The sequence below is a fragment of the Streptopelia decaocto genome (assembly GCF_964273445.1).
Source record: "Streptopelia decaocto genome assembly, chromosome: 9".
NCBI lineage: Eukaryota > Metazoa > Chordata > Aves > Columbiformes > Columbidae > Streptopelia > Streptopelia decaocto.
In genome coordinates, this window is record NC_138664.1 from 12,744,641 (window position 1) to 12,768,870 (window position 24,230).

The 24,230-nt window shown below is 42.6% G+C and overlaps 1 protein-coding gene across 2 annotated transcripts; it reads right to left on the reverse strand.

Annotated features, from left to right (window-relative positions):
* Nucleotides 1-1,974: 1,974 nt before the first annotated feature.
* On the reverse strand, nt 1,975-23,838 carry MORF4L1 (mortality factor 4 like 1). Of its 2 annotated transcripts, XM_082060569.1 has the most exons (13): nt 23,694-23,838; nt 20,531-20,577; nt 19,286-19,353; nt 16,920-17,006; nt 16,039-16,119; nt 13,396-13,458; nt 8,928-8,953; nt 8,231-8,319; nt 7,848-7,949; nt 6,231-6,319; nt 4,798-4,970; nt 4,385-4,469; nt 1,975-2,660 (listed from the first exon to the last, which is right to left on the reverse strand). In XM_082060569.1, the coding sequence occupies exons 1-13, from the start codon at nt 23,731-23,733 to the stop codon at nt 2,576-2,578; spliced, it is 1,035 nt and encodes a 344-aa protein (XP_081916695.1). In that variant the 5' UTR covers nt 23,734-23,838; the 3' UTR covers nt 1,975-2,575. The 2 variants fall into 2 exon arrangements, with proteins under 2 accessions (XP_081916695.1, XP_081916696.1); XM_082060570.1 differs by lacking the exon at nt 13,396-13,458.
* Nucleotides 23,839-24,230: the final 392 nt, after the last annotated feature.

Consider the following 24,230-nt stretch of genomic DNA (forward strand, 5'->3'; position numbering starts at 1 on the left):
GAGCAGGAGTTAATTAGCCTCATGAAGCTGTTCATTAAATGCTGAGAAGAGCACGCAGGGATCAAGACAATCCCAGGCAGCAAGCAGAGCGCACATCTCGTCACACCCACCCAGCTTCTCCCCCAGCCCAGCGCTGGGCAAGGGAACCGGGACCCACAGCCCATCTCCTCCAAACTGATTCCCACCTTGGAATCCACCTCCCCAGTACCACCACTGCCTCCATTTCCATGGCAACTTCCACTCACATCACTGCTCACTATTGTTCTTCTCCATTGAACGGCAGATCCCTGCTGCTCCTTTCAACAGTTCATTATGGTGTGCACTCCAGCAGACCTTCCCTCCACCAGCACCGCCTCGTACAAAACAGAATGCACATAGGAAGTGTCTGTGCTTTGGTACAGAAGGGCAGATGGAAGAGGGTGGGACATAATCCAACTGGGTTCTCATACAGGTACCCACCTCAGGAGGCACCCACCAGGAATCTGAGCCAGCCGAGTCCACTCCCATCTCCACAGGTGAGCGGCTGCTCCAGCAGGTGCACCCTGAGCAGCAGCACATGGGGCTCCTCACCTCCTGCGGGACCCCCCAGCACTCAGCAGCCCTTTGGCACAGCCCTCAGATCCCCAGGTACTGTGCTTTCCTGCAAGAAAATCTGTGATTAAAACCTGGTATATTGCTTAGAAATAGCAGCTAATTAGACCACAGCCAAGTCATGTGATGCTTTTAATAGCTGTGACCAAAAACCTCAGTTATCACCCCCAGGCTGGCCCCAAATAGCACTGCTCTCCTGGCAAACAGCAGGCAGAGAACCCAGAGATGGAGTTCAGTGCTTTGCTGTCGGCAGATGAACCCGCTCACAGGGAAACTCTGGCTCCTGCCCCACAGGCTCAGAGCTGCGGTAAGAAAACCTGGGCCATGCACGGCAGAGCCGACATGCTGAGTCCGGTCTGGCTGACGTCCCTTCCTCCTGGCTCTGGGAATTGGCTTCCAAAGGATGAAGCATGTAAGCGCAGAGTTTACAAACAGAACAAGTTACTCAGATTTACCTAAATGAGCTGGTACAGAAGAGTTTCTCAACAGGCCTGAGGGCAGGAGGAGACAAGACAGGAACAGGAGAGGGCTCCCAGACAGACTTTATCCCAGAGGGCTGGAAGAGTGAGTTGGTAACTTTGATGCCCGAGCACAGACCAGCTGCCCTGGGACACCCACAGGGAGGGCAGGAAAAGAAACAAGGGCTGGACAGGACAGACTCACACAACAGCCTCAGTCTGTGCAGCTCAGAGCTCATTCCATTTGTGACCCTCCCAGGAAAAGTGCGTAAGCTCACAGGGAACTCACAACACAAAGAAGAGAAACTTTACTTGCCTGATACCAACAGCTCAAAGCTGAGTACAACACTAATCTGCCCATGAAAATAAGAAACAGAAGGCACAGTCCGGTGTCAGAGCCTCTTTCCTGCCAGAGCTACTGCACATCTTTGACAGCCATTTCTTCACCACCCATTTCAGCATTTGCCAGAGCTGCTCTTGTACCGAGATAAGAGTCAGGAGCATGAGGATATAACAGCTTCCAGGAAACCATTAAAACCAGCAGCCTGAGTGGTGCAATTCCCAGTGCACCTCACCTGCCCTCCAGTTCACCATTTACAACGTTGCTATATATATAAAAAAGAATTAAAACAGGAAAGCAATTGACAGAAGCCAGGCCAATGTGCTCAGAGTTCAGGCTTTAAGAATAAGCTTTGTAAGTAGATATAATGTTGCAGAATTCTTAAAGACTATATGATGATCCCAGAGAAAAGGCATCTGCTTCCTCCACTGGAACTCTGTGCATGGGCTTTAACTAATGGTCCTCAGAATTAGAAACCCAGCATCTCCCAAGTTAATATTGCAGAACTTTATACTACGCTTAGTACTCTTAGCACTTGACAGGACACAGTCATAGGGTAGTGACTGATGCAAATACAAGAAAACATTTCAAATTAAAAAAGTTTATTTGAAGATTTGTAAAACAGCTGTGTGAAAAACCAACAATTCCAAGACACTATGATATGATAATGCATTTTTCTATTGTTAGAATATAAAAGTCACAGTCCTTCAACTACCTAAATAAAAGCATACATTTATGAACTGAACATTTTACTTCCAACACCAAGAAGGTAAATGGGTTTGAAAGTCAGACTAATCAATAGCACCAACACTAGGTGATCACAACCCCATGGGTCTAAACCTGCATTTGTCATTACTACACAATAAAGCAGATTAGTGAAGCAAATCTTAACGACAAAACAGACCCACAAGCACTGAAGAGTTCATACAATGAAATACCATAATGCATTCTCTGTACATTCCATTGATGCAAACAACAGTAGCAAGCCAGAAACCCCAGAGTTCCCATTCAACTCCAAGAAAATCTTCAGAACTTACAAATGCCAGTTCTGTTTTAAACACACAACTTTATTCACATCATGTTTACATAATTTGTGCAATAGAGACATGTGCAATAGAAAGGTGAAGAACAAGACGCAGAAGAGGACAGTGTTACAGGGGTGCAGTCACCACTCGGCAGCACAGCGTTATACTGCTTTCCGGTGATACTCAGGAGGGGCTACTTCATAGTCACTGGCACTGAACAACGCAGAGGAATTCTTTGCTAAATACCTATCAAAAATAATAAAAAGATGAAATTACTTTTTTTGCCTAAACTCTCCACTGTTTAGCATCACATGAGTGAATCGTTAGGTGCTTGCTGAGACCATAAAACATTACTTTTAGAGTAGAAAATAAACATGTATCTACTAAAAAGTCAGCTGTGTAAGGCAATTAAAGATTTGATAGCTTGCGCCAAAAAAGAAAACCAATTCCAAACAAGTCATGAAGCAACTCCAGCTCCAAGGACACATGAGGTTCAGTCAGCTGCTGGGCCAAGAAGTGATTTACTACTGATTGTACTCAAAGGGGTAGAGACAAGGAGAAGGACACCATGAGGTTCTGTCTGCACAAAGAGAGAACTGACGTGGCCAAAGGGACAATGGTGACAGCAAACTAAGCAGTGGCCGCCTCAGTGCCCTGGCAGAGAAGCGTTATTTGCCATTACTCAGATTTCTGGTCAGTGCACAGGCTTCCCATTGCCACCCGTACAGCCCAGGGCTCCTCAGCACCTAAGGCTCCTTCACACTTACCCAAAAGACCCTGATCTACTCTAGGACCAGTCCAAGGCAAGTGTGCCTGGAAATCAGGCTGCTCCACTCAAGTTCTACTGCAGAGCTGTCCTGGATTGTCTGAGGGTTTTCTTTCAGCTTCTCACAGCGTATTCAAACACACAGAGAGAAAAACTGTATTTACTGGCAAAACAGCTTATTGCTTTGATACTGATTACTTACAAATCTCTTTTTCCAAATACTATCCATAGACCACTAAATCCTTGTATGAAAATATACAGAACACTTCTCTTTCTTCTGTAATTATGTCATGGAGAAATAAGTTTACAGCTTTAGTGAATTTGACCAAGAAAATCTGCCAGTGCAGCAACAGCAGGAAGCTGCAGGACACTGGGAGCTGGCGCACAGCTCAGTTCCAAGCCACACTCCTGGCCCTACACACATGTGTATATAATACAAAGCTCCTCCAGTGTGGCACAGAGGCATGGGAGCTGCTAAAGTCATGCTCGCATATTTATATGGGGAACACAGGTACAATTCCTCAGACACTAAACTGAAGTTTAGTTCTATTGCAGAATCTCACATTCAGGAAACATGTACAGGTGAACCAAGCAAGTGCCTCCATGGTTTTTTACAGATGTGGGTCACCTGTCTGAAATCAAATGTCTGATTTTTTCTTTTCCAAGAGACATCCTGCATTGAAGTCTTGTATTATTTAGGGTGGAGTTTTCATCCTGAATATAACATGTCCACACCACCACAGGTACTGCAGTGCACTAAAGCTACAATGAGAGTTTCTCCCAGAAATACATTGGTAAAGTTCAGTTTTCAACATTTGCTCAATTGTTGTTGAGTAACTATTGCATAATCTAATAGTTTGCTGTAACTGTCATCTGCTTTTTATAGCAACTACAAATAAATGCTTCAACATTTATTTTGAAACAAGTAGCAGACTTGGACAGTTTAAAAGTGCGGACTAATAGTTACGTAAACATGTTGAACTAGCAATAACCTCAGCATAACTGGAGAGAAGTTAAAACCAGTCTTACTCATGTTCCTGACAGCAGAGTTTGAGAAAACTTTGCACTCTTCAGCAAAGATGCCGCACACAGGCCCAAGATAATATATATGGTTTATAACAATTGTTCACTGAAAATAGGCCAAGTTACAACAGCCTATGCTTACTGAACTTTTTCTTTCTTGCTGAAAGACTTAAATACTTACTTTAAGAAGTCATGCAAATAGTTCAAGAGCAAAGCCAGACTCTTCTCGTCCAGGGGAGTGTAAGCAAGCATGGCTCCAATCCGCACTGTTTCACAAGATGTAGAACTTGTTAGTTATAAACAACTTTAACAAGTATTTCAGTACAGTCTAAAACCTTACAGTAGCATATAAAAGCAGCCTAGGAATCTATTCCTTATGTACAAGCTCACCAAAAATGACCAGACTGTCAAAAATCCATTGCCATTCCAAATCCCTGAACGGCTCTGAACATTTTAGGTACATGGAGTAAAGAAAGAATGAAACAAGTTTCATAGCTGCTTGTCTGGTTTCTGCAGTTCACACCCACCAAGACTCAGGACAGGAAGAAGAAGAATTTGAATCCTTTAACCACCCTCCTTCCATCTCTTACTCACCGAATAACCTCAGCAGGTGTGGGGCACCATAGACTTGAGACATGGGAGCATCTGGGTGATCTGCTAGAATTTCAGCATATTGGGGCCTCTCAAACTTGTACAGCAGTTGAGTTCCCAGCATGACATTGAAGTATTCTTTAATTCCAGCCACAACTTCATTGACTGCATACTCCCTGGAAAACAGAGACAACACTGCAAGTCTTGTTCTAGAGACCGGGTGGACACGAGATAATTTTCTTGGTGAGTCCATCAAAATCAAAGATCTTTTACAAGCCTTCAGATTTTAAAGGAAATTTGCCTGGAGACCTTGAAATATGCAGCTGCAGGGAGTAAAGCATTTCAAGATCTCCTTTGAAATGTCCTGTTCTAGACTCAGTATGAATTTAGGCAAACCAAGAAAAGTCTTGCATTTAGTCATCTGTTCACTTAAAATACCTCTTGGAGCAGTCCTTTCAAAGTGACAGTAACTGAGGGTACTTACCAGGTCTGGTGTTTTCAACCTAAATTAATCCCAGCTACACATCAGCTTCAGAGTACAATAGTACTTTAAGTAATCAGACTGAACTCCTGCTTAACAGAAAGGGACATGCACCAAATATTTCAGGGCACTGTCCCTTTCTACCCAGGGTTCTCCAGGCCACACTCCCACAGGCCTCCAATGTCCCGACTAATTGAATAACTGTACAGGAATCAACAGTGGCACTGCATATCTGAGAAGTACAACCCTCCCTCCACCCTGCAAACAAATTCAGAGCAGAGAATTACATAAAAGAATGTTAAAACACCCTGACAAGTCAATGATATGCTTCCTCTTGAAGGGAAGAAAATAACTTCACATTTCTAGTTTCTCTCCCTTTAAAGCAGGAAAGCTTCATTCAGGAATAAACACACCTTGTTTGTTGTCAGGGCTGAACTGCTGAGGTAATTACAAATAAGAATCTTCAAAGCCATCACCTCAAGGTAATTAGGTCTGCCCATCTCGTTCTTTCACAAGTCACTGTCTGCCCCCATCCCCAAGCCCTCTCCCTTCACCAGGGTCCCCCAAACAGGAACACTTTGCTCATCTGCTAAGCAGCTTTTTGGATCATTTGTTGAGCTCATACAGAGCAAGTGCCAATGACTTTAATTCACCCAACACAGGAAGCTGAGCTACAGTGAAGGGGTGGAGAACTCTTCACTCGGCTTGTATTGGCTTCTTTTAGGAAAAGGCTTAGGGAAGGTGCGGTAAGCAGAAATAATATTCAGAAAGCAGAACTGCATTCTTGAATTACCTCGTCAAAGATTTCTCAACTCCTCAATCATCCTTTGTCTTGGAACATAAAGCTGGACATAGGGCTGGGACATTGTTAACTATCTTGTAACATTTTCCATGAAATACAAGTCCAACAACAACAGCTAAAAAAGTATTTAAGCTTTGAAATGACACTACTTACTTGTTATCAGTATTTCCCCGTGATTTTTTGTAGTTTGCATAATCCTCTAAAATGGAGTCAACATTCTTCTTGGCAGGAAGATAGAAGAGCTACAAAAGAAGCAAAACCGAACAAATATAAGTTGTCTAATTTATGCAGGCATTTCTATCTGCATGCTAAATTTAGGCCAACACACATAAGGACATTTCTAGAATAAGATTAACAGGTTAAGAGGTTAAGTGTTAAAGGAACACCCGACTGTTTTAGTTGTGCATACCAAAAAAAACCCAGAAGAGTGACTCCATCCATGTTTCCATGACACATTTGTGCTGCTCAATAACAACCTGACAAACTGTTGAAGTGACCCCAAGAAGCAAAGGCACAAGGCAAAGCATGTGCCCCTGCAGACCTGCCCCAGCAGCTACAACAGCGGCCTTGACCAATCCACCCGCACTGTGTGCGGCTCCACTCGCAGCCCCAGTTCACAGCTGGCACCCGTGAGGAGGTGTCGCTGCCTGTGCAGCGAGGAGTCCCAGCTACATCAGAGCTCACAGAACTGAAGACAAATGTTCCCTGAGGATTAACTTCCAGCTTTAACACCATGCACATCTGTACCCACAGGCACTAGTTCAGCTTTGTGCAGCAAGGCTCAGTAGCACAGCAAATTCACATACACAGGGTTGTTTTTTTGAGGCATGCAGTCCAGTTCTCTGATCTGTTTCCCTTCACAAGAGGACTGCAGTCTGAAGACATCCAAGGGAGAAAAATTAATAATTCTCCAGAATGGGAGTCAGTGTAACACAGCAGTGCTCAATGACCTTTGCTGCTGATGCAAGTTGAAGATTTGTATTCACCAAGAAAAATCAATCTTATCCACACAGGACTTGAACAAGATTTTCCCGTGTCTGGGATTGCAAGAACAGAAAGAGTACCTGGGAGCAGCAGTAAGAGCATGCAATTGCAGCCTGTCTAACAATATCAAACAGTTTAACAGTATTGTCTTCTATACTTCTTGCTAATTTCATACAAGAAACAAGCCATTAATGTTTTAAGATCATGAAAGTATTTTATACTCTCAAAATGGAAAAGCAAAGTTTAATTTACTGTATTAGGGAGCTTTATATGGATCCAGCCTGGCAGAAGTTATTAATAAGAATTGCAATCCCAAGCAGCAGCTTTTGTCAGAGCTGCAGAACAACTCCAGATACCTGCAGAACTTGGCGGTGAGTGACACATAAACAAAGCAGGAAGGACCTCAGGTAAAAATGCATCACGTGGTGTTCCTACAGACCAGTTCTCTACCAACTAAGTCAACTGTTCAAAACATGTCAGCAGGCCAAGCATGCAGAAAGTTAACACCACGCTTAAAGCTTAAGTTTTTAAAATTATTTGCCTTTCTAGCTTATGCTTTATTAGACTAAGTCTATTTTACAAATCTACACACAGCTCTGCTGAGCCACAGTCCTACTCACAGGTGACCTGTGGTTAAAATCCAACTAACAACAAGTGTCAAGGAAGCCATCAGGCTGCTGCCAGGCTCTACAGGAGATTGCACTGCTCTGCACTTGAACGGGATAGGAAATTCCAGTTTTAGTGTCCTCGCTTATATATGGCCAGATGGTTCTGTTGCCAAATTACCTGCTTTTGCCTGGTGATCAGGTCCCAGTCATCTACCAGCCATGGTTTCAGCTCTTCTGGGATTTTCACCTTTACTTCAACTCTGTTCATAAATGTTTCTTCCTGAAAAAAGTACAGCCAGACCAATTGCTTTCATATAACTGTCCAAGCAAAGAGTCACCCATATTTCTTGTTTTCACAACTGAAATACAGCACTGGACTGAGAAATTACTATAGTAACTCCTGCAGGCTCTGCAGGGAACAAAGAAATAGTTCAGATTGGGAACCTTAGCTTTGCAAGCTGTAACATGTCACACCGCAGGACAGAGTATCCCTGTCTGTATTTCTGAGCAAAGCAAGAAGTTTTCTATCAAAAATTCTGTGAGAGAACCAGAAATACATACACTTTCCACTGTTGGATCTACTCGAGCCCTCTTCTTCCTTGGAGGCTGAGGAGTCTCACTGGTACTGCTCCCTTCTCCAATTCCTGGAGCTGCACAGAAAAAAGAGACACTATGCTGCTTACGAAATCTGGTAAATCAGTAAGAAATACCACTAAAAGGGTATAGAAGAAGGACTTAAAAGCGAGACTCAGATTTCTCTCAGGTCACTTTTTTGTTTGTTGTAAATATTACTTGTATTCTGGAAATTCTACATATTTGTGACAGTTTAAGCTGCCATATTTACATTTATCTGAAGATGGAGGTTTCTGCACCAAAAAACCTCAACAGGTCAGTATCTGTAATGTTCTTCAGAAGTAGTTTTGGAACCAGCAACTCAGCTTTGCAGTTATGTCACATCTCCATCTCAACAAGAAAACATAAGCTTGGCTTATGAAATTATTTCAACAGATCCACAGAGATATCGCTTTGCTTTTAATTTGCGAGAGGTCAAACTCACAATAGACCCAAACAAGTAGTTTGGTTATAAGGCAGAAAAGTACACACTCCTCCTGACCATGAGGAAGGGACATCAAAGTGCAAGAGGAACAACACAAGGTGACAGTAAGTCATCTTGGTTAAGACAGATTTAAGGTCTTATTCCAGCTAAGAATCCTTCACTAAGGATATCCATCTATATACAAAATAAAGACATACTTACTTTTCTGTTTGTTCTTTTTTGTTTTCCTGCAAGAAGAACACGAATTATTGCAAATATAAAGACAACTGTACTTAAAGAATCAAAAGTGGAAAGCTGGAAAAATTGTCCACTAAGTTCAGAACAAGTAAATACTCAGTGGTCTTATAAAATATTTAGATAAAAGCACACGAAAGCAATGTCAGATATGATTTAGCATCACAGTTATGATACTACAAGAGCTTACATGTAACTGGTTACAAGTCACTGTTTTTGAGGGGAATCATAAAACTTAAACCTACAAAACCCCAGAAGGCATGCCAAGAACACGAGTGTTTAAAACCGGTACTAACACTGATGCAAGTAATATCTACAGATGTTTTGCACTTTCCAAGTGCTCTTGCAAAGCTACACTAGATTTGTAGGCATTTTATTTCTGTATTTCAGGGACCACTTGGAGACGGAATATGGGACAAGGAAATAGAAATGCTGGGAATTATAAATTGCAATCAACTGAATTAACTTCCAGTTAAGTATTGAAAACACACAGTTTCAGCAGCACAGCAGTGGAGAGAAGTTGAAATAGCACTAGCAGAGTTCTATGCATAAAACTGTGTGGACTGCCTACAATTCTATCACCGTTTTTAGGACGATCACAATTGCACTGCCCACTTATTAGAAACATTTGGACCAGTACTAAATGACCTTGACCCTAATATTTATCTACTTCCAAATGCTCCTCTCAACAATTACTGTTGCTAACATACTTCATGCTTCTCTAAAGTCTCTAACCTTAGCCCTTATTTTTATTCCAAATGAAGAGTTGTACTTCCAAAAACCGGCACTGGAAATACAATGCACACAACATGTAAATATTCTGATAGGTCAAGAGCATAAATGACAAAATTAAACTGTCCTAACAGGTGTTTGTTACTATCTGGACTTTGTATATTTACTAACCATTTTCAGAAAGTGTTAATTGAGAGTACTACTAGTCATGTTTCAATTTGCTCACTATTCACAGGAGTCCAGTGAAACCTCTCAAAAAAAATTGCAGATTGCGTGGATAAAAACTCTTTACCAGCACAAGATTATTTCCCTGGAAATTCACCACTACCTCAAGTGACTGTGCATTCAGGATTTTAACTGCATTTATCTGGGTCAGGGACTAGGCAGAGTTTCTAGGAAGGTCTGAAGATAGGAAGATTAAAGCTTTTTTCAAGCTTCAAGTCATGAAGAAGCATGAGGCCTGAATAAAGCAGAAAAAAGATCATCCCTCTCCAAGAAGGAACAATTGCCAAGTTAAGTCACTGATAATGGACTTGCGCATTGAAGAGAAAGTCTTCCAAACCCAGAGTAAACAAGGAGGAACACTGTGTTCTTTCCAGAATTCAAAAATCACAAGATAAAAATAATGTTAAGCATTAGTTTAGAAGCAGAGTCTTAAACTGGAACAGACAGGCAATATGAAGTACTTAAAGAACTACCGCAATGAAGACAGTAAACCACATCTCTGTCACTGGAGCACAGAGTCTGGCACAAACCACTCCAGGCAGCTGCTTGTGCTCTCCCACCTCATTCCTCAGATTTCCTCATATTTCAAGTCCTGTGTTTCTGCTTGTACTCAGATGTCACCTCCTCAAAGCAGCCGGTCAGCCAGCAGGTCTGCTGAGGAGCAAACCTGGTCTCACTGCAGGGGTTGATTAGAGCAACACTCAGCTATAACAAGAATATTCAAGTGTCAGGGATCAAAATGTGAGACTGAATTAGAAAGCCAAAAATAAATGAACTACTGACATAACCATCTGAAATTGTGTAGAAACAAGATAATCCGTAGAAAACAAACTATTACAGGTCACAGAACAATACTATATGTCAAAGCTGACAGACACTGAAGGAAAATAAGCAGTCCATGCCACAAGAGCATAATGGTGAGCTTCCAGCCTCAGTTTCCAACTCAGGACCATGTTCATGATCAAAATGTGAGACTAAGGAGGATGTCACAGAAGACAGACAAAGACTGCACTTCACCTTCCTATATACATCCCAGCAGAAAGACAATGAAGTGTCTGTTACAGAACCTTGGGCAGCCAGCAATCTGTGCACAAGAGTTGGTGCCAATGCCTACAGGTCTAAACTGGAATGGCTAAGACACGGCTATAGGACTCTCAGTAGAAAAAATAGCTTAAATAATTGAATTAAACACAGAAAGACATCAGGAAAAACCAACACTTCAGAAGGTTCACTTACTCCACAACAGTTAGGAGCCCATGACCAGGTAGATAAAAATGCTGTGGACAATAACAAGTATTTTACTCTCCCCAAATCCATGTGCCTTCTAACATGACTTAGAGGTCTGTTAGAACCTCCCTACAACAGCTGGTTAAGACAAAGGTAGCAGCAGAGACGGCTGCCACTGGGCTCAGGCATTTGAGTTCAATACAGTTATAAATGCCAGAAAAAGGAGATTAGGTGCCCGTTTACTGATAAAACAGCTGTAACTGAGCTATATGAAGTCATAAGGTCTTTCCTAATACAAGGTGACTAGCAGTAAAAAAAAAAAAGACTGAAATGTGAAAAATAAGTATGTTGGAAAAAAGTCTGAAATCAGACACTATTGCTCAAGCAGCTCAGTCACTAACTCAGCTGTGAGAAGGAAGATCCCTACCCAGATCAATTAAACCTTGAACATTATTAGCGAAAGGATCAAAGTCTGGGTTATATACATGTATGCCTCCCATGCCTGGTCAGGCAACCCGACCTTAGAAGGCACGCAATAAAACCAAACGGGTAAAGAGAATAAAGAACAGCTGGCAGTTACAACAGCTTCTACACCAGGAGTAAGCAGGCAGCCCAAGGCTTGCTCAGGTTGAGAGCTGGACAGGGAGACAAGCGAAATGTGGCAGAGTTATCACTAGAGATAAAAGGTAAAGTTCTTTGATTAATCAATCTTTCCTCAAGATGCATTAAAACAAGCAGCAGACATTAAAACTACAGGAGTAATTCTTTCCTCCCCTCTCCAACACAGCGCTGAATTAAAAATGAAAACATGGTGCCACAAGGTGCCAAAAGTCCAAATGGTTCAGAAGTTAGTACATAAAAGTAAGACAGCCCTACACAGGGTTATCAAACCCATCACACAGATACAGCCTACAGCTCTGAAGTCTCTTAATTACAGACTGCTGGAAGCAAAAAGGGTATTTTGGGGAGAGCATCAGTCTAGAGTGGACTTAACTTGATCCTCCATAAAGCAGACAGTACCGGTGACAGTCAGACGGCAGGACAGGGCAGAACACATGGCTGGAGCGGCTGGCACAGCCTGGCACGCAGGTCTTCAGATGTCACTGGACACTTAGAGGACCTTGAAGCAGCTTGTGAGAGCTACTGGCTGTGCCAGGGGCAGCAGGAGCTCAGGCTTTTGAGCAACATGTTCAGATTAAGAACAAGACTTCTAAAAACAAGACTTCTACTAGAAGAAAAATCATTAACCCCAAGTTGAGATAATGTTTTGAGAGTAGCTCCCTTGAGACTGTTCGCATATATAGAATTTCAAAACAGATGCTATTCTCAAATTTACTAGTCAGTAACACAGCTTCCCTCCAGAACACTCTCAGTTGCCTTTCTTATTTTCCAAGAACATGTTAACTCCAATAGTTTACTGTTTTTTTGCAAGTTAATCATATTAGGCCCACAAAATGTAGCATCAAGTCTTAGAAGCTGGAATTCAGCAGAGCTACATATAAAACAGCCTAGAGAAGTCAGTATCTCTAATGATGTGTTTCATTTTTGGCAGCCTGCTATAACCATACAAAGTTTTTTTTCTATGATAATTTCTAGTTATAAGATGAACAGTTACTTTAAAAACAAATGTACCCAACCTGCATTTCATGCATATTTCTATTTGATCAAACATTGCTTACAAATGGTCTCACAAGCTTTTTGAATCAGTTGCTGCAGTTTACAGGCACAGTTATTCAGAACAGAGTCAAGCCAACAATAAACATATAGCACATTAAAGAGCAAGTTCAAAGCAGGCATTTCAGGCACCATCTGTGGCAGCAGCCTCGTGTCCCACATGCAGAAGATGGTGCAATTTGTTACCGACTTCCATGGAAGCGGAACTCCAGCTCCAGTGAGCATGCAGAGCAGCTGGAACCTTCCAGAACCAGCCAGTTCCAGACACCTGAAACCAGGTGCCCCCCGCTTGTTAACCAGTGGCCACACTGAATGCATTTGGCTGCTCACATCGTACCCTAGCCCAACTGAAAAGGGATACACTTCAGAGAAACTAGAAACTGGTGGTCCATACTGGCTTTAAAAAAAACAAAACACAAAGCTATATAGTGCAGTACATCTAATTGTTAACTGAACTGCTACTGAAGCTTACATTATGACAACTGAGGACTTTAAGAGTCTAAAAGAAATGTACGAAAGCAAGGAGATCTGGATCTCAGGATGAAAATCCTGGTTTGACAATCCATCCTTAACTCACCGCGTCGATATTGTAGGCGTCTCCAAACAGCAAACTGTATGCGCTCCATCTCGTCTGAAAAATCTAGGCACAATGGGGGTTGAGTTAAGGAAAGAATGTCAGACCTAGTGTTTAGCCTTAAAGAGAATCTATTTAAGATTCAAAAATTTACCTTTTTTAGCAGCATATTATAGTCTTACTGAACATTCCTGGAGGATAAGTTGTGCTTACATTGTTATTTCCTTCCCATTATTGTTTGACTATCTGAAGAATAAGTTTCAAACTAAAAGTTACCTTTCCCTTTAATTGATCCTCCAAGAATGCTACAAAAGGTAAATTTTGAGGCTCAAATAGGTTGACAATGTTACCCTATTAGAATAGTTTCATTATCACTTTCTCCCCCTCCCCACCATCAGTACTTTATGTATCTGCAATGACCTTAGATTTACAACATGAGAACAATCCAGAAGTTTCATTTCAGAACTGTATTTTGAGATTTTTCAGAAGCCATCTTGCCTTTAGCTGTAAGCAGGATGTGAGCAGCAGTAGTTTGGTCAATAATACATCGGCATCACAACCCTGTGTCGCTGCTGGGGTCAGTCAAAGTATTTCCTCTCCCTCAGTCTCCAAATAGGGAAGAAAAATAATGGGACTGTTGAAAGCAGCAGCACAGGTCTAATTTAGAAAGACACATTGGATGCTGGTGACGGCTAGAGACAAGGAGCAAGATCAGTGCAACAAGCATATAGGACCCTGTCACAAATAACTTCCACAATGCAAGACTGCTGTTCCAGTGACAATAGTTTTCTTTCTTCCCCTTTACACCTCTGAAAATCCACCATCAAGCAATTCATTTTTGTAATCAACATGAAATAGAAGTTTCAGGGAATTAGCTTACTGTCTGTTTCGCTGTGCTGGAAACAGCCACCCAGGCTCAGGAGAGTCATGACAGTAAAAAGCAAAGCTGCTCCCTTTCCCTACCTGGTTTAAACCAGAGAGTAAAGACAGACCCAGTAACGTGCTTTCAAGCTTCAGAGTTACACAGAGGCTTAAGATGAAGTAATTTTTGCTGTGTGGGTCTCCCTTGGACACAACATTATTAGGTGTGGTTGAGAGGATTAAAGCAACTTCAATTTCAAGCACAGGTTGACATTTCATAGTTGCTCAGAGAACAACTCATCCCCCTGCAATCAGTCTGAACTACCCAGTGACTAAAGCTGTGAGCACAGGGAACCTCGTCCTCATGGTACTGCTGGGATATTCTCTGCAGGGCAAATTGCAGCCATTTATAATTGAGTCATCAATACCTCCGTCAAAGTCACACATTAAATTAATTCTACTCCCACTGATTAAAGTGCAAGAAGACTCAGGTACAACAACCCCTGAAGCAGCCGAATTAGTAATGGTCATAATTTAGATATGTTTTGGATAGATTTTAATGACGTTCATTAGGAGCTGTCTAAACAGATGTTTGGGTTGGGTTATTTTTTCCCACTTCCAAACAAAGATAACCGGGTGAGTAGGTCCCTCCAGAGGCCCGTCCCAAGCTGACAAGGCACAAACCAGTGGCAGTAAAGCCCCTCAGAATCTCCAGCAGGTGAGTGTGCCAGCCCACAGGACTCCCCTTCCAGAGACCAAGGGCCAGCATACAGCCTTGGCCAGGCCCGGACTAACCCCAAAGGGAAATCTGCCTTCAGACTTAGAATAAAAAACTGTACCCACTGCTGCTGCACTTCTCAAATCACTGATACATATTTTGTAGCATAAAGTTTCCCCTAAATGAGACATGAACTCTTAGGCTGCTCCCAAAAGTGCTTCTTAGGAACTGATGTCATTTCAGCAGCTTCCTCAAGGACCAGAATCATAAATGAAGGCAGGAGTTCAAAACATCTCATTAGTCATGACCATCTCCATGATGAAGTTAAGCACTGCCCCAAACAGAAGTTCCATGGCACACAAGCAGATCTGCACTGACTGCATGAGAATCTAAACACCACACAAGCCTCTTCCAAAAGCCAAAAAGGGTGGAATGAAAGAAGTCTGACAGTTACATCCTGACATTATTTTTTCTAATAAATGTCTGAGCTTGCTTCTGGTCTCTTAAGATACAAAACCATTCTGAACAACATATGGGTTTAGTTTTGTCAAAAAAAAGCAAAACAAAGACTCCTGAAATGCAGTTTTAACACCTGTATGGTAAGAGGTCAAGGCATTTTGAGGATTTTATTCAAAAGTGCTTACACAGCTTGGAAGAATTGAAAAATTCTATATATAAACCAATTTCACTGAGATACACAAGTCTTAAGAGGACTCACCATTTTTTGAGTGTCAGTTCACTGATTTCAGAGGAACAGAGTGCAAAATAAGTACAGAAGTAGTGTCTACTCAGCAGCCTGATGCAGTATTAAACACTGCACAGTCTAAGAAGGCAGTTTTAATAAAATACTTCAACAAAGGCCTTTTTGATATCACAAAAGTGAAACTCAGCTTTTGTACTGGTTGCCTCAGAAGTAATGTAGTTTAGCCTGCAGGACCATTCTAAGAAATACACTATTTAAAGATCAATTGTAAAACTGACAAGCAAAAATCTGGGAGGTTTTTTGGGTGGGGTTTTGTTTGTTTTTAAATTTAAAAAAAAAAAACAAAACCAACAAAACTTCTTACACTTCAACATTTTTCTGCTGCAGACCAGAAGTCTTCTTGCCCGGAGCAGCACCTCTCATCTTCCCCTCTGCATATTGTTCCCTTTAAAAAAAAACCAAACAAACAAACAAAAAAAAAAACCCAAAAGAAAACAAAAACAAAACAAAAAACAACACACAAACTTGTAAGACTTTAACGGAAAAAGCAGCTCATTTTCCCTCAAAGGGTAGCAGGTTATGCAAAACATTTAGAAAATGTCTAATAAATGGCTTTGCAAATCAGTATGTGCTACGAGCAGGAACAAATTAAACTCAATATCAAGAAAATTTAGGTTTCTGCATACAAAACTTGGCAGTATAAAACCCCATTTCCTCCCCCTCCCACCACCCTTGTTATTCTGAATCACATGGAAGCAAGACACTGCTGCTGAAAAATAGAACAACTTCTCAGTAAAAGCATTTCTATTAAAGAAATAAAAGATGAGCATTCATGAAAATCAAGCTATTTGTAGACATCCCGGAGCTGTCTGAGAAGATCTTTACCACTTCACAATAGATTTTAAGGATACTACATAAGGGTCATTTTTAGGCAGGTAATTTCCACATTACAGGACGTACAAGGTGTCAGGCTGCCCCTCTGTTTCAGCAACCCACTCTTCCTTAAACATCAAGTCACCATTTTAAAACCAAGTAGCAGCTTGTTCTTTCGAAGCTGCTAGAGGGCAAAGATCAGAACACCTCTGTAAGCCAAAGCATCTCAAGAATAAATTAACATATGAATATCAACATTTCTTGAAAGCTTTTTTATTTGTCCCAAACTCACTAACTTCTTTTGATATATGACTGTTGGACTGAAGCTCTATTAAAAAAAATACTGACAAGGACTTCTAACAAAATACTTACTGATTGGCCTTTTGAAGTTCTTTTTGTTTCTGCAAATTGGTATCCACGTATTTGAGCACTCTGCTTTCTGGAACCCATTCATCCCAGCTGAAACAAGAAAATCAAACCATCATTCAAAAACATTACATAATTGCATTCTACATGCAATAGTCAATTACAAGCTTCACAGAATCTGAGACTGAACTCTGCTTTGTGTCAAGTCATGGACTGGCACAACCGAAGGTGTGAATCAGCAAACGCATTCCCCATTGACTGAAGCTGCAATGATTTTTCTAGGGAAGTGCAACCCTCAGTCTTTTCCAAAGAGTTTTCCAAACTAGAAGGATGGGCAATTTAGGAGGGAAGGGACTGTCTTTAATTTAAAAAAGCATCTCAATTAAAAAACACATATTCTACACTTATTAAATTATGGGACACCTGTAGCCATAACAATATTATAAAACAAGCTTCCTTTATCTATTCCAACATTTCACAGGTTAACAAATTCAGCAATAAGATCTTACTGTAAGAAGAAGAGCTCTGATTTCTGTCTGTGAAGGAAACCAAGATGGCATGAATATTTGAAGAATCTGAAGTGAACGATTTAAGAGAACAGGTGTTGGGGAAATCGCCATTATGAGCAAGAATTCCACTTTGACAAAGAGTGGCTTATCTGAGCAATCTGACAATTTATTTCAAAGAAAACACATTAAAAGTGGCCAAGTTATTCAAAAGTACCCAAGTTAAAGCTCTCCTTATAGAGTTCTGTGTCATTTCAATTTCATGGCAACAGCTGCCAGTCTTGGGCCATCAGGCTGGCAAACCCACACTAGTACAGGCCTTCAGGAGCATTAAGGCAAGTTTAGCATCCCAGCACTCCATAGAAACACCTGTCCAGCTGCACACCTGCTAACACTATGTTTTTACGATAGTGCTTCAGTCAGATGTTTAAGCCACTTATCTCACTCCTCCTCATACAGTTGTAAGAGACCTTCAAAAGAAGTGCTATATAACCATGCAGCACATTATACTGTATGATGAACAAACTTTTTTGGTATCCTAACTGTTGATGTTTGCAAAAAAAAGTTAAGCCGAGCAATTAACAAGTAACAAAGGACCATAATTATAGTAACCAAAATTAAGGAGTCATATTGCCCCAGCTGTCTAGATCTTGCAGCAATGCCACTTTTAATGTCATTAATTGGAAGCTTGAAGGCAAAAAAACTCAAACAGCACAAGCAAGAAAAGCAGGAGTCATAACATCACTTATGGCACCTTTCAGAGATAAACAAGAAGAGGAAGTATCTCATTTATGCTGCGTTGTTAACAAACAGCAGCCACCACAGCAATCAATTACCCTCCCTGGAACTGTTGGTGTTTACAATAAAACATTTCCCTGTCCATTTGGCAGGGAGGGTGTGCAGATGCATTTTAAAAATGTGCATATTAAAACATGAAGCTCCGCTTTTAGCCATGTCAGTGACCTGAAGGTACTAGTGACTAAGAGTCTTCACTCTAGAGTCTGTAGCATTGGAAGGAAACAAAAACCAAACAAAACAAGAAAAAGTGCTCTCTGGAAGGCTTCTGGACTCTGAAGATCTGGAGCCTTTAATTGCTAAGAAAAAAATCCCCACTTTTCCCAAATTCAAAACCTAATGACAGAATTCAAAAAGACAAGTACATAAATGCTATAATCTCAGGAAAGTATTCACCTTTAACAGGGTGAACTTTTATTTCATGGAGACGTCTTTATTCTTCAGAAATCCCTCACCTAAAACTCTACCATTCTTGCAGAACAAACAAGTATCTCTAACTCTACCTTAGCATAAGAGGGAAGAACTGAAACATAGGCTAAATCCACTTCTGTCAAGGACTCAGACAGCCTTTCCCATTCTGAGCACAGTCTCACTAAGGCACGCTGTTCCAAATCTTTGCTACCAAACCTTGCTGCCAAAAGTGCTATGAAAGTAAAGAACGCTGTGTATTTGAGCGGAGAGAGTTCCTCCACCTCAGGAGGGGTTGCCTATCCTACCAACACATAACAAGGAAGTTTTTGTACTAGGTGTTTCTGCCATGGAAGAATTACAGTGACTATGTTCAAACTCAACAAACAACGCTACAAAACATTCCCATTACCTTACTAACACCCTAAGCTAGTCTGTCCATACACCCAAAGCTCTGAAGAAAGGGATTAGTTATGCAATATTTTCTTTGTGTTACTATAAATAATTGGTTTATGTATGCAAATCATTTGGGTCCACTTCAGAAGCAATCTCCTCACAGGGACACAGTACTTCTAGTCCATCAAGCTCGCATTCAAACTGATAAAGCTTGCATTTTCCCATCAAGAAAAATGAAATACTGCTTTCATTTTATGCAATACTTACTTTTTATTCCAACCACTGTAATGGATAAAGTATTTCACTTGCTTGTCCTTTATGGCAACCTTTACACACTGGAACAGAGAAGAAAGTTTGGTCAGTGCCAATGAGAACAAGATCCAAGTGAGTTTTGCTCTTTTAGCTTTGAGTTCAAACATGCAGAGATTTCCATGCAAGAGATCAACATCCCCACAGCTGTTCCACAGCAGAAATCAGTTCCCTAATACCAGTGACTGCCTATTGACAGATTCACAAGGGCTAGACTAACAAGTAATGCTGCTCAGCCATGCAAAGGGCCACCTTCTTTCAGGAGAAGGATCAGAGCCCTGAGGATGACCAGAAGAGTTGAGGAGCAGCCAGCTCACTGGCCCAGGGCAACCAGAGCCATTCCTAGAGCTGGGTCACACACAGCCCCCACCTCACACACAGGTGAGCTGGTTGAGTAGGCATCTTCCAGAGTCAAATAAATCATACGGATCTCTACAGCCACAGAGGGAGCATTATATTCAGTAGAAAGAGTTGCAGTAAGGTCTTTTTCTAGGTTAAGAATGTATACATGAGGTAAATAGAAACAGTTCTTTCCATCAAACGACTGGCCTATGAATACAGTGACTTCCTCAGCTACTGCTATTAAGGTGAGACCATTACAAGGGGGAGCATATACATAAAGAGGCGGCTCCAACTACTCCACAACACCACTCAGATGCAGAAGTATCCCTCACAAAATCTGCCTTACAGTCTGGCATACAGTTGCAGAGGTCTGCAGCAGAAACAGTTAAGGATACTCCCCCAAGTCAGAAATTTGCAGTGCATGGTTTCCATGGGTAGAAAGGCAGAACTGAGAATGGCACTGAGAATGCCTTTAATCTGGCATCACCTTCTGCAGGGCTGTCCCATTTGAAGGCCACTGGCAGTACTGCCGCTGGCTTACTGACTCCTGCATCAGCACCACGTCCTCTGGGCACAAACACTTCCCAGTGTTCTGGGAACACAGGGGTATCCGATGTTCAACACACAAGACCTCCCCAACCTTTAGTAGTTTACCAGAATAGCTGCACGGGGGTTTTGTGAAATTCTTCTGTAACATAGAGCTCCAGGATTTAAAACTATTTCATACATTTTCAGGTTTATGTTCATTTTAGTTTCAGTCCTTAATCCCACCTAGTGAGGCACAGCAGGTAAACTGACACAATTCCTTATTTTCTTGGGGAACAGTCAGAACCGCCTGCAGCAATAAGCAGCCACACGTACCTTTGCTTCATAAAGGAGAGGTCCATGAAAACAAAGCACTCGTTCACCTGAAAGAAAGTTGCAGATAAATGTCTTGGAACACCACCAATGTGCCACTCCTGTAAAATAAAAGTCATCAAGTACAACACTGCATTTCTTTCCAGGTTGACACTGGATTCATTCTAAGGCAGTTACTGATTTGAGGAGCAGGCTGGTGTTTGAGAAGCAAATTCACCCTCATACAAAAGAGGATCCAAGAACCTCCCTGCAGAGCACTCACGCAAGCAGAGCTGTGTGCAAACTGCATCCAAGCCTGCCCAGAGTTCTGCAGAACGGCTGGTGACTTCAGCAAACAATTGGTACCAAAACTTACGTTCCTGCCCACACGTTCAGCCACTGCCACCCCAACTTACAGACACCCCTGCATCCTGCTGCAAGGCAGGCATGGAAAACACTTTCAGAGCCTTGAATGTCAATGCAGACACCCAAACACTGTTTCAGCCTAAGCACTCAAGCAGCAAGCAGGTAAAACCATCTTGCTGTACAGGATTCATTAGTCTCCATGACATTGCATTTTGATTCAGAGAAGGAAACCAGCTCTCAGAAGAGGTGTCACCTCTGCAGCTTAAGCTTCTGACACAAAGGGAAGCAAGTGTTCCCGGTGCTCCTTTTCCTGCAGTCACCACCTGCTATTGCTCGTTCAATGAAGTCAGGAAGAGCGAGACCACAGTGTTGTTTCCCCACCCGACTTGTGGGACAGGAGAATGCCAGGTTCGTGCAACAGCAAGAAAAATTGTTCACTTTGTGGTTTTTAAGTAGGAAGAGACTGTTCTTCAGTCTGTTTTTTTTTCCTCCTCAATGGCAAGGTCTTATTGTGTGGTGACATTGTGGGAATTTGAATGTACTTAACACAGGATATCTGAGTACAGATGTTTCCTTCTCAAAAGCTGCAGTACCTCACATTTTCAGAGAGACAAACCGTGTGTAACACTCCAGGGTGTAGCACACTGCCAGTTCTCAGCAACCCTTGCACAACACCAGGACAGCAGGGAGCTGCCACAGTCACCACGTGCGGGCTGGGACTGACCCAATCCCAAACCAGGCAAGGATTGCAGGAACACGCTGTCTCACCAGTAACAACCTTCTTCCTCATGAGCAGCTCAGGAATGATCAGTTCAGGGGCTGTAGGCTGAAAAGTACCTTCCACTGTAAATCTTACTTTGCTCTTCAAAACCAGAATCCAACTGCCCACTCCTTCCAGTGTTTTACACACAAAGTATTTAAAGGAATAAGAGGTTCTCAATTTGTGGATTGAGGATACACCTACCAGGGAAGCCTTCCCAGGTATGTGGGAGCTGCAGGCTAATCAGCACCTTCCGAGCAGACAACACAGATGAAAAATCTGCCTTAAGCAGCCCAAAAATTGAACTTGACATCTGAGACTCTTCACACATATTGCACTCACTTTAAAGAGATACCAGCATCAAGATGCGAACACCTGAAGTACCCACAACTTAGTTCATCCCCAATGCTGATCTCATTTCTCATGCCAACACAAAAACATTAGTCCCTTTGCTTCAAGGAGTATACTCGTACTTCTAGCTTGACATTTAGGTTTTTCTAGCTCTTACACATTTCCATAATAAATTAAGTCTCCTCCTCACCCTTTGCTTTGTGAAGAACACTCTATGGATAACTTCTAAGTCTACCTACCGCTCTTCAATGTACATGTGGCTTGAAAATCTACAATTAAATTAATTTTCATTTGTTATGCCATGAAGGGCCACAAGAAAGCATTAAGTTTTAGGTTTGCATGAAGCCTTATTCACAAAACTCTTCTCCCTTTCATTGTTACAGTTGAGACCACAAACGCATTTGCATCTGTGGAAAAAACCTAAAAAATTTAACTTCTGTACTAAATTTAGGTTGCTCATATTCCTCCAGCTGTGAACATAATTTTAGCCCAGAATTCTACTTCAGTGTCTCCAGTTCACTTGATTTCACATTAATTATTATAATATGAATAATATATTAAAATCTTGATTATTTCTGCAGGTTAATAATACCATTGTTGTTAACGCACAGCACAGAACACTGCTGCACGATTGAACGCATTCCGCCCCAAGCAGCCATGGAGCACACACAATTGCAGCGTTTATAAGCGACCCAGGATGGCCTGTTTCCAGCCATTCTTCTGCAAAATGCACATTTAAAGATAAATCACAATTGTGTGGAAAGTCCTGATTAGAAGCCAAAGTGGTAGAAAGGGTGAAACAGGCTTTCATTTACCATTGTCTTGCATTTTCATTTACCTATGTTAGTATCGACCACAACCATCACCTACAAAATCAAAATGTATGCAAAATAAGTCTCAGAAGAAGCATAATCCTTATCGACTAAAAAAAAATATCTGGTGCTTTATCATAAATATGGATTGCACAACTGCCAGCTCTAGCCCAAATACTGCCCGTGGCTCCTGCATGAGGATCCTGAACCGAGCTCCCTGTTGAGGAACAGTAAATAAAAACCACGGTTCAAACTAAAGACAATAAAAAACCTGACAGATGCAGGAGATTTGAACAGTTTTAATATCAATAAACGTTTGTGCCTGCAAGAAAACGAAGCGTATTTCAAATGGCTGGCAATAGGATATGAAGGCCCCACATCTTACTGGTAGGGAAGGTGAGGAGCAGGAAGAGACACAAAGAGTACGGGAATTATTTCCTCGTTTCTAGGGCTGAGCACTGAAAGCTAAAAACCCAATCACCCTCTGCGCTGAGGGACCATAACCAGCGGCCTCACCGCCGGTGCAGCCGCCCCGCTGGCAGAGCCCAGGGCCGGGACGAGGGGCCGGCTGCTGACCCCCCGGGCCCGTTGGTGCCGCAGCCACATCCCCTCGGGCTGCGCCTCCTCAGAAACAGCTGCAGGATTTTTTTTTTTTTTTTCGGCCCCATTTAAAGCGTTTCCTTTGTTTCTTTTTGTCGCACCCACCACCACAAAGTCAGCGACACAGACGGCAGCAGCGAGGTCAACGCCGGGCTCTGCAGCGAGCGCTGGGCGATGCAGCCCCGGGCCCCCCCTGCCCCACCCCAGGCCGCTGCCCCCCAGGCCTCACCCCCCTGCCGCAGCTCCCCCCCCAGGCCCCCCGCTTCTCATCGCTCCCAGCCCCCCCACCCGCACTCACCCTCCTGGAATTTGGGCTTGGGGTCCTGCTTGGGCGCCATTTATAAGTGACTCTCCCTCCTCCCGCCCCCTCCCCGCGGGGGCCTCACCACCTCCGCCGCATTCTGCGCGGTCGGCCCCGGCCCCCACCCGCACCGCGCAGGCGCATTGCACCCCGCCGCGGGCCCCGCCGCATGCTGGGATTGTAGTCTGCGGGGAAGCACCGCCCTTCCAGGCGCTGTCCTCTGGGGGATAAAGTATCACTGTGGTTGTCAATCGTTGGCTGCAAGGGTCGTGAGGAGGGCGAGCCGAAAGAAAAAATACGATTGATTAAAAAAAAACAAACATGAAAAGTAAAAGCTAGCCTGCGCCCAACGTGGGGCTCGAACCCACGACCCTGGGATTAAGAGTCCCATGCTCTACCGACTGAGCTAGCCGGGCGCTGTGCACAGCTTTTTCTCCGCTCTGCTCTCCGCCCGCGTGCTGCCCGCTCGCCGGCGCTGCCACCAGGGGTCGCCTCCGCGGGCAGGAGCGGGCGCTACCCCAGTCACTTGCCAAT

Bases quoted from the DNA above. Each gene is read 5' to 3' on its own strand.
- MORF4L1 (XM_082060569.1), bottom strand. From the start codon at position 23,733: ATGGCGCCCAAGCAGGACCCCAAGCCCAAATTCCAGGAGG. The intron at 20,578-23,693 runs GTGAGTGCGGGT...ACTTTCTTTCAG, and splicing joins CAAGCCCAAATTCCAGGAGG to GTGAACGAGTGCTTTGTTTT. The intron at 7,950-8,230 runs GTATGTATTTCT...TACTTTTTTCAG, and splicing joins TAGATCCAACAGTGGAAAGT to GAAGAAACATTTATGAACAG.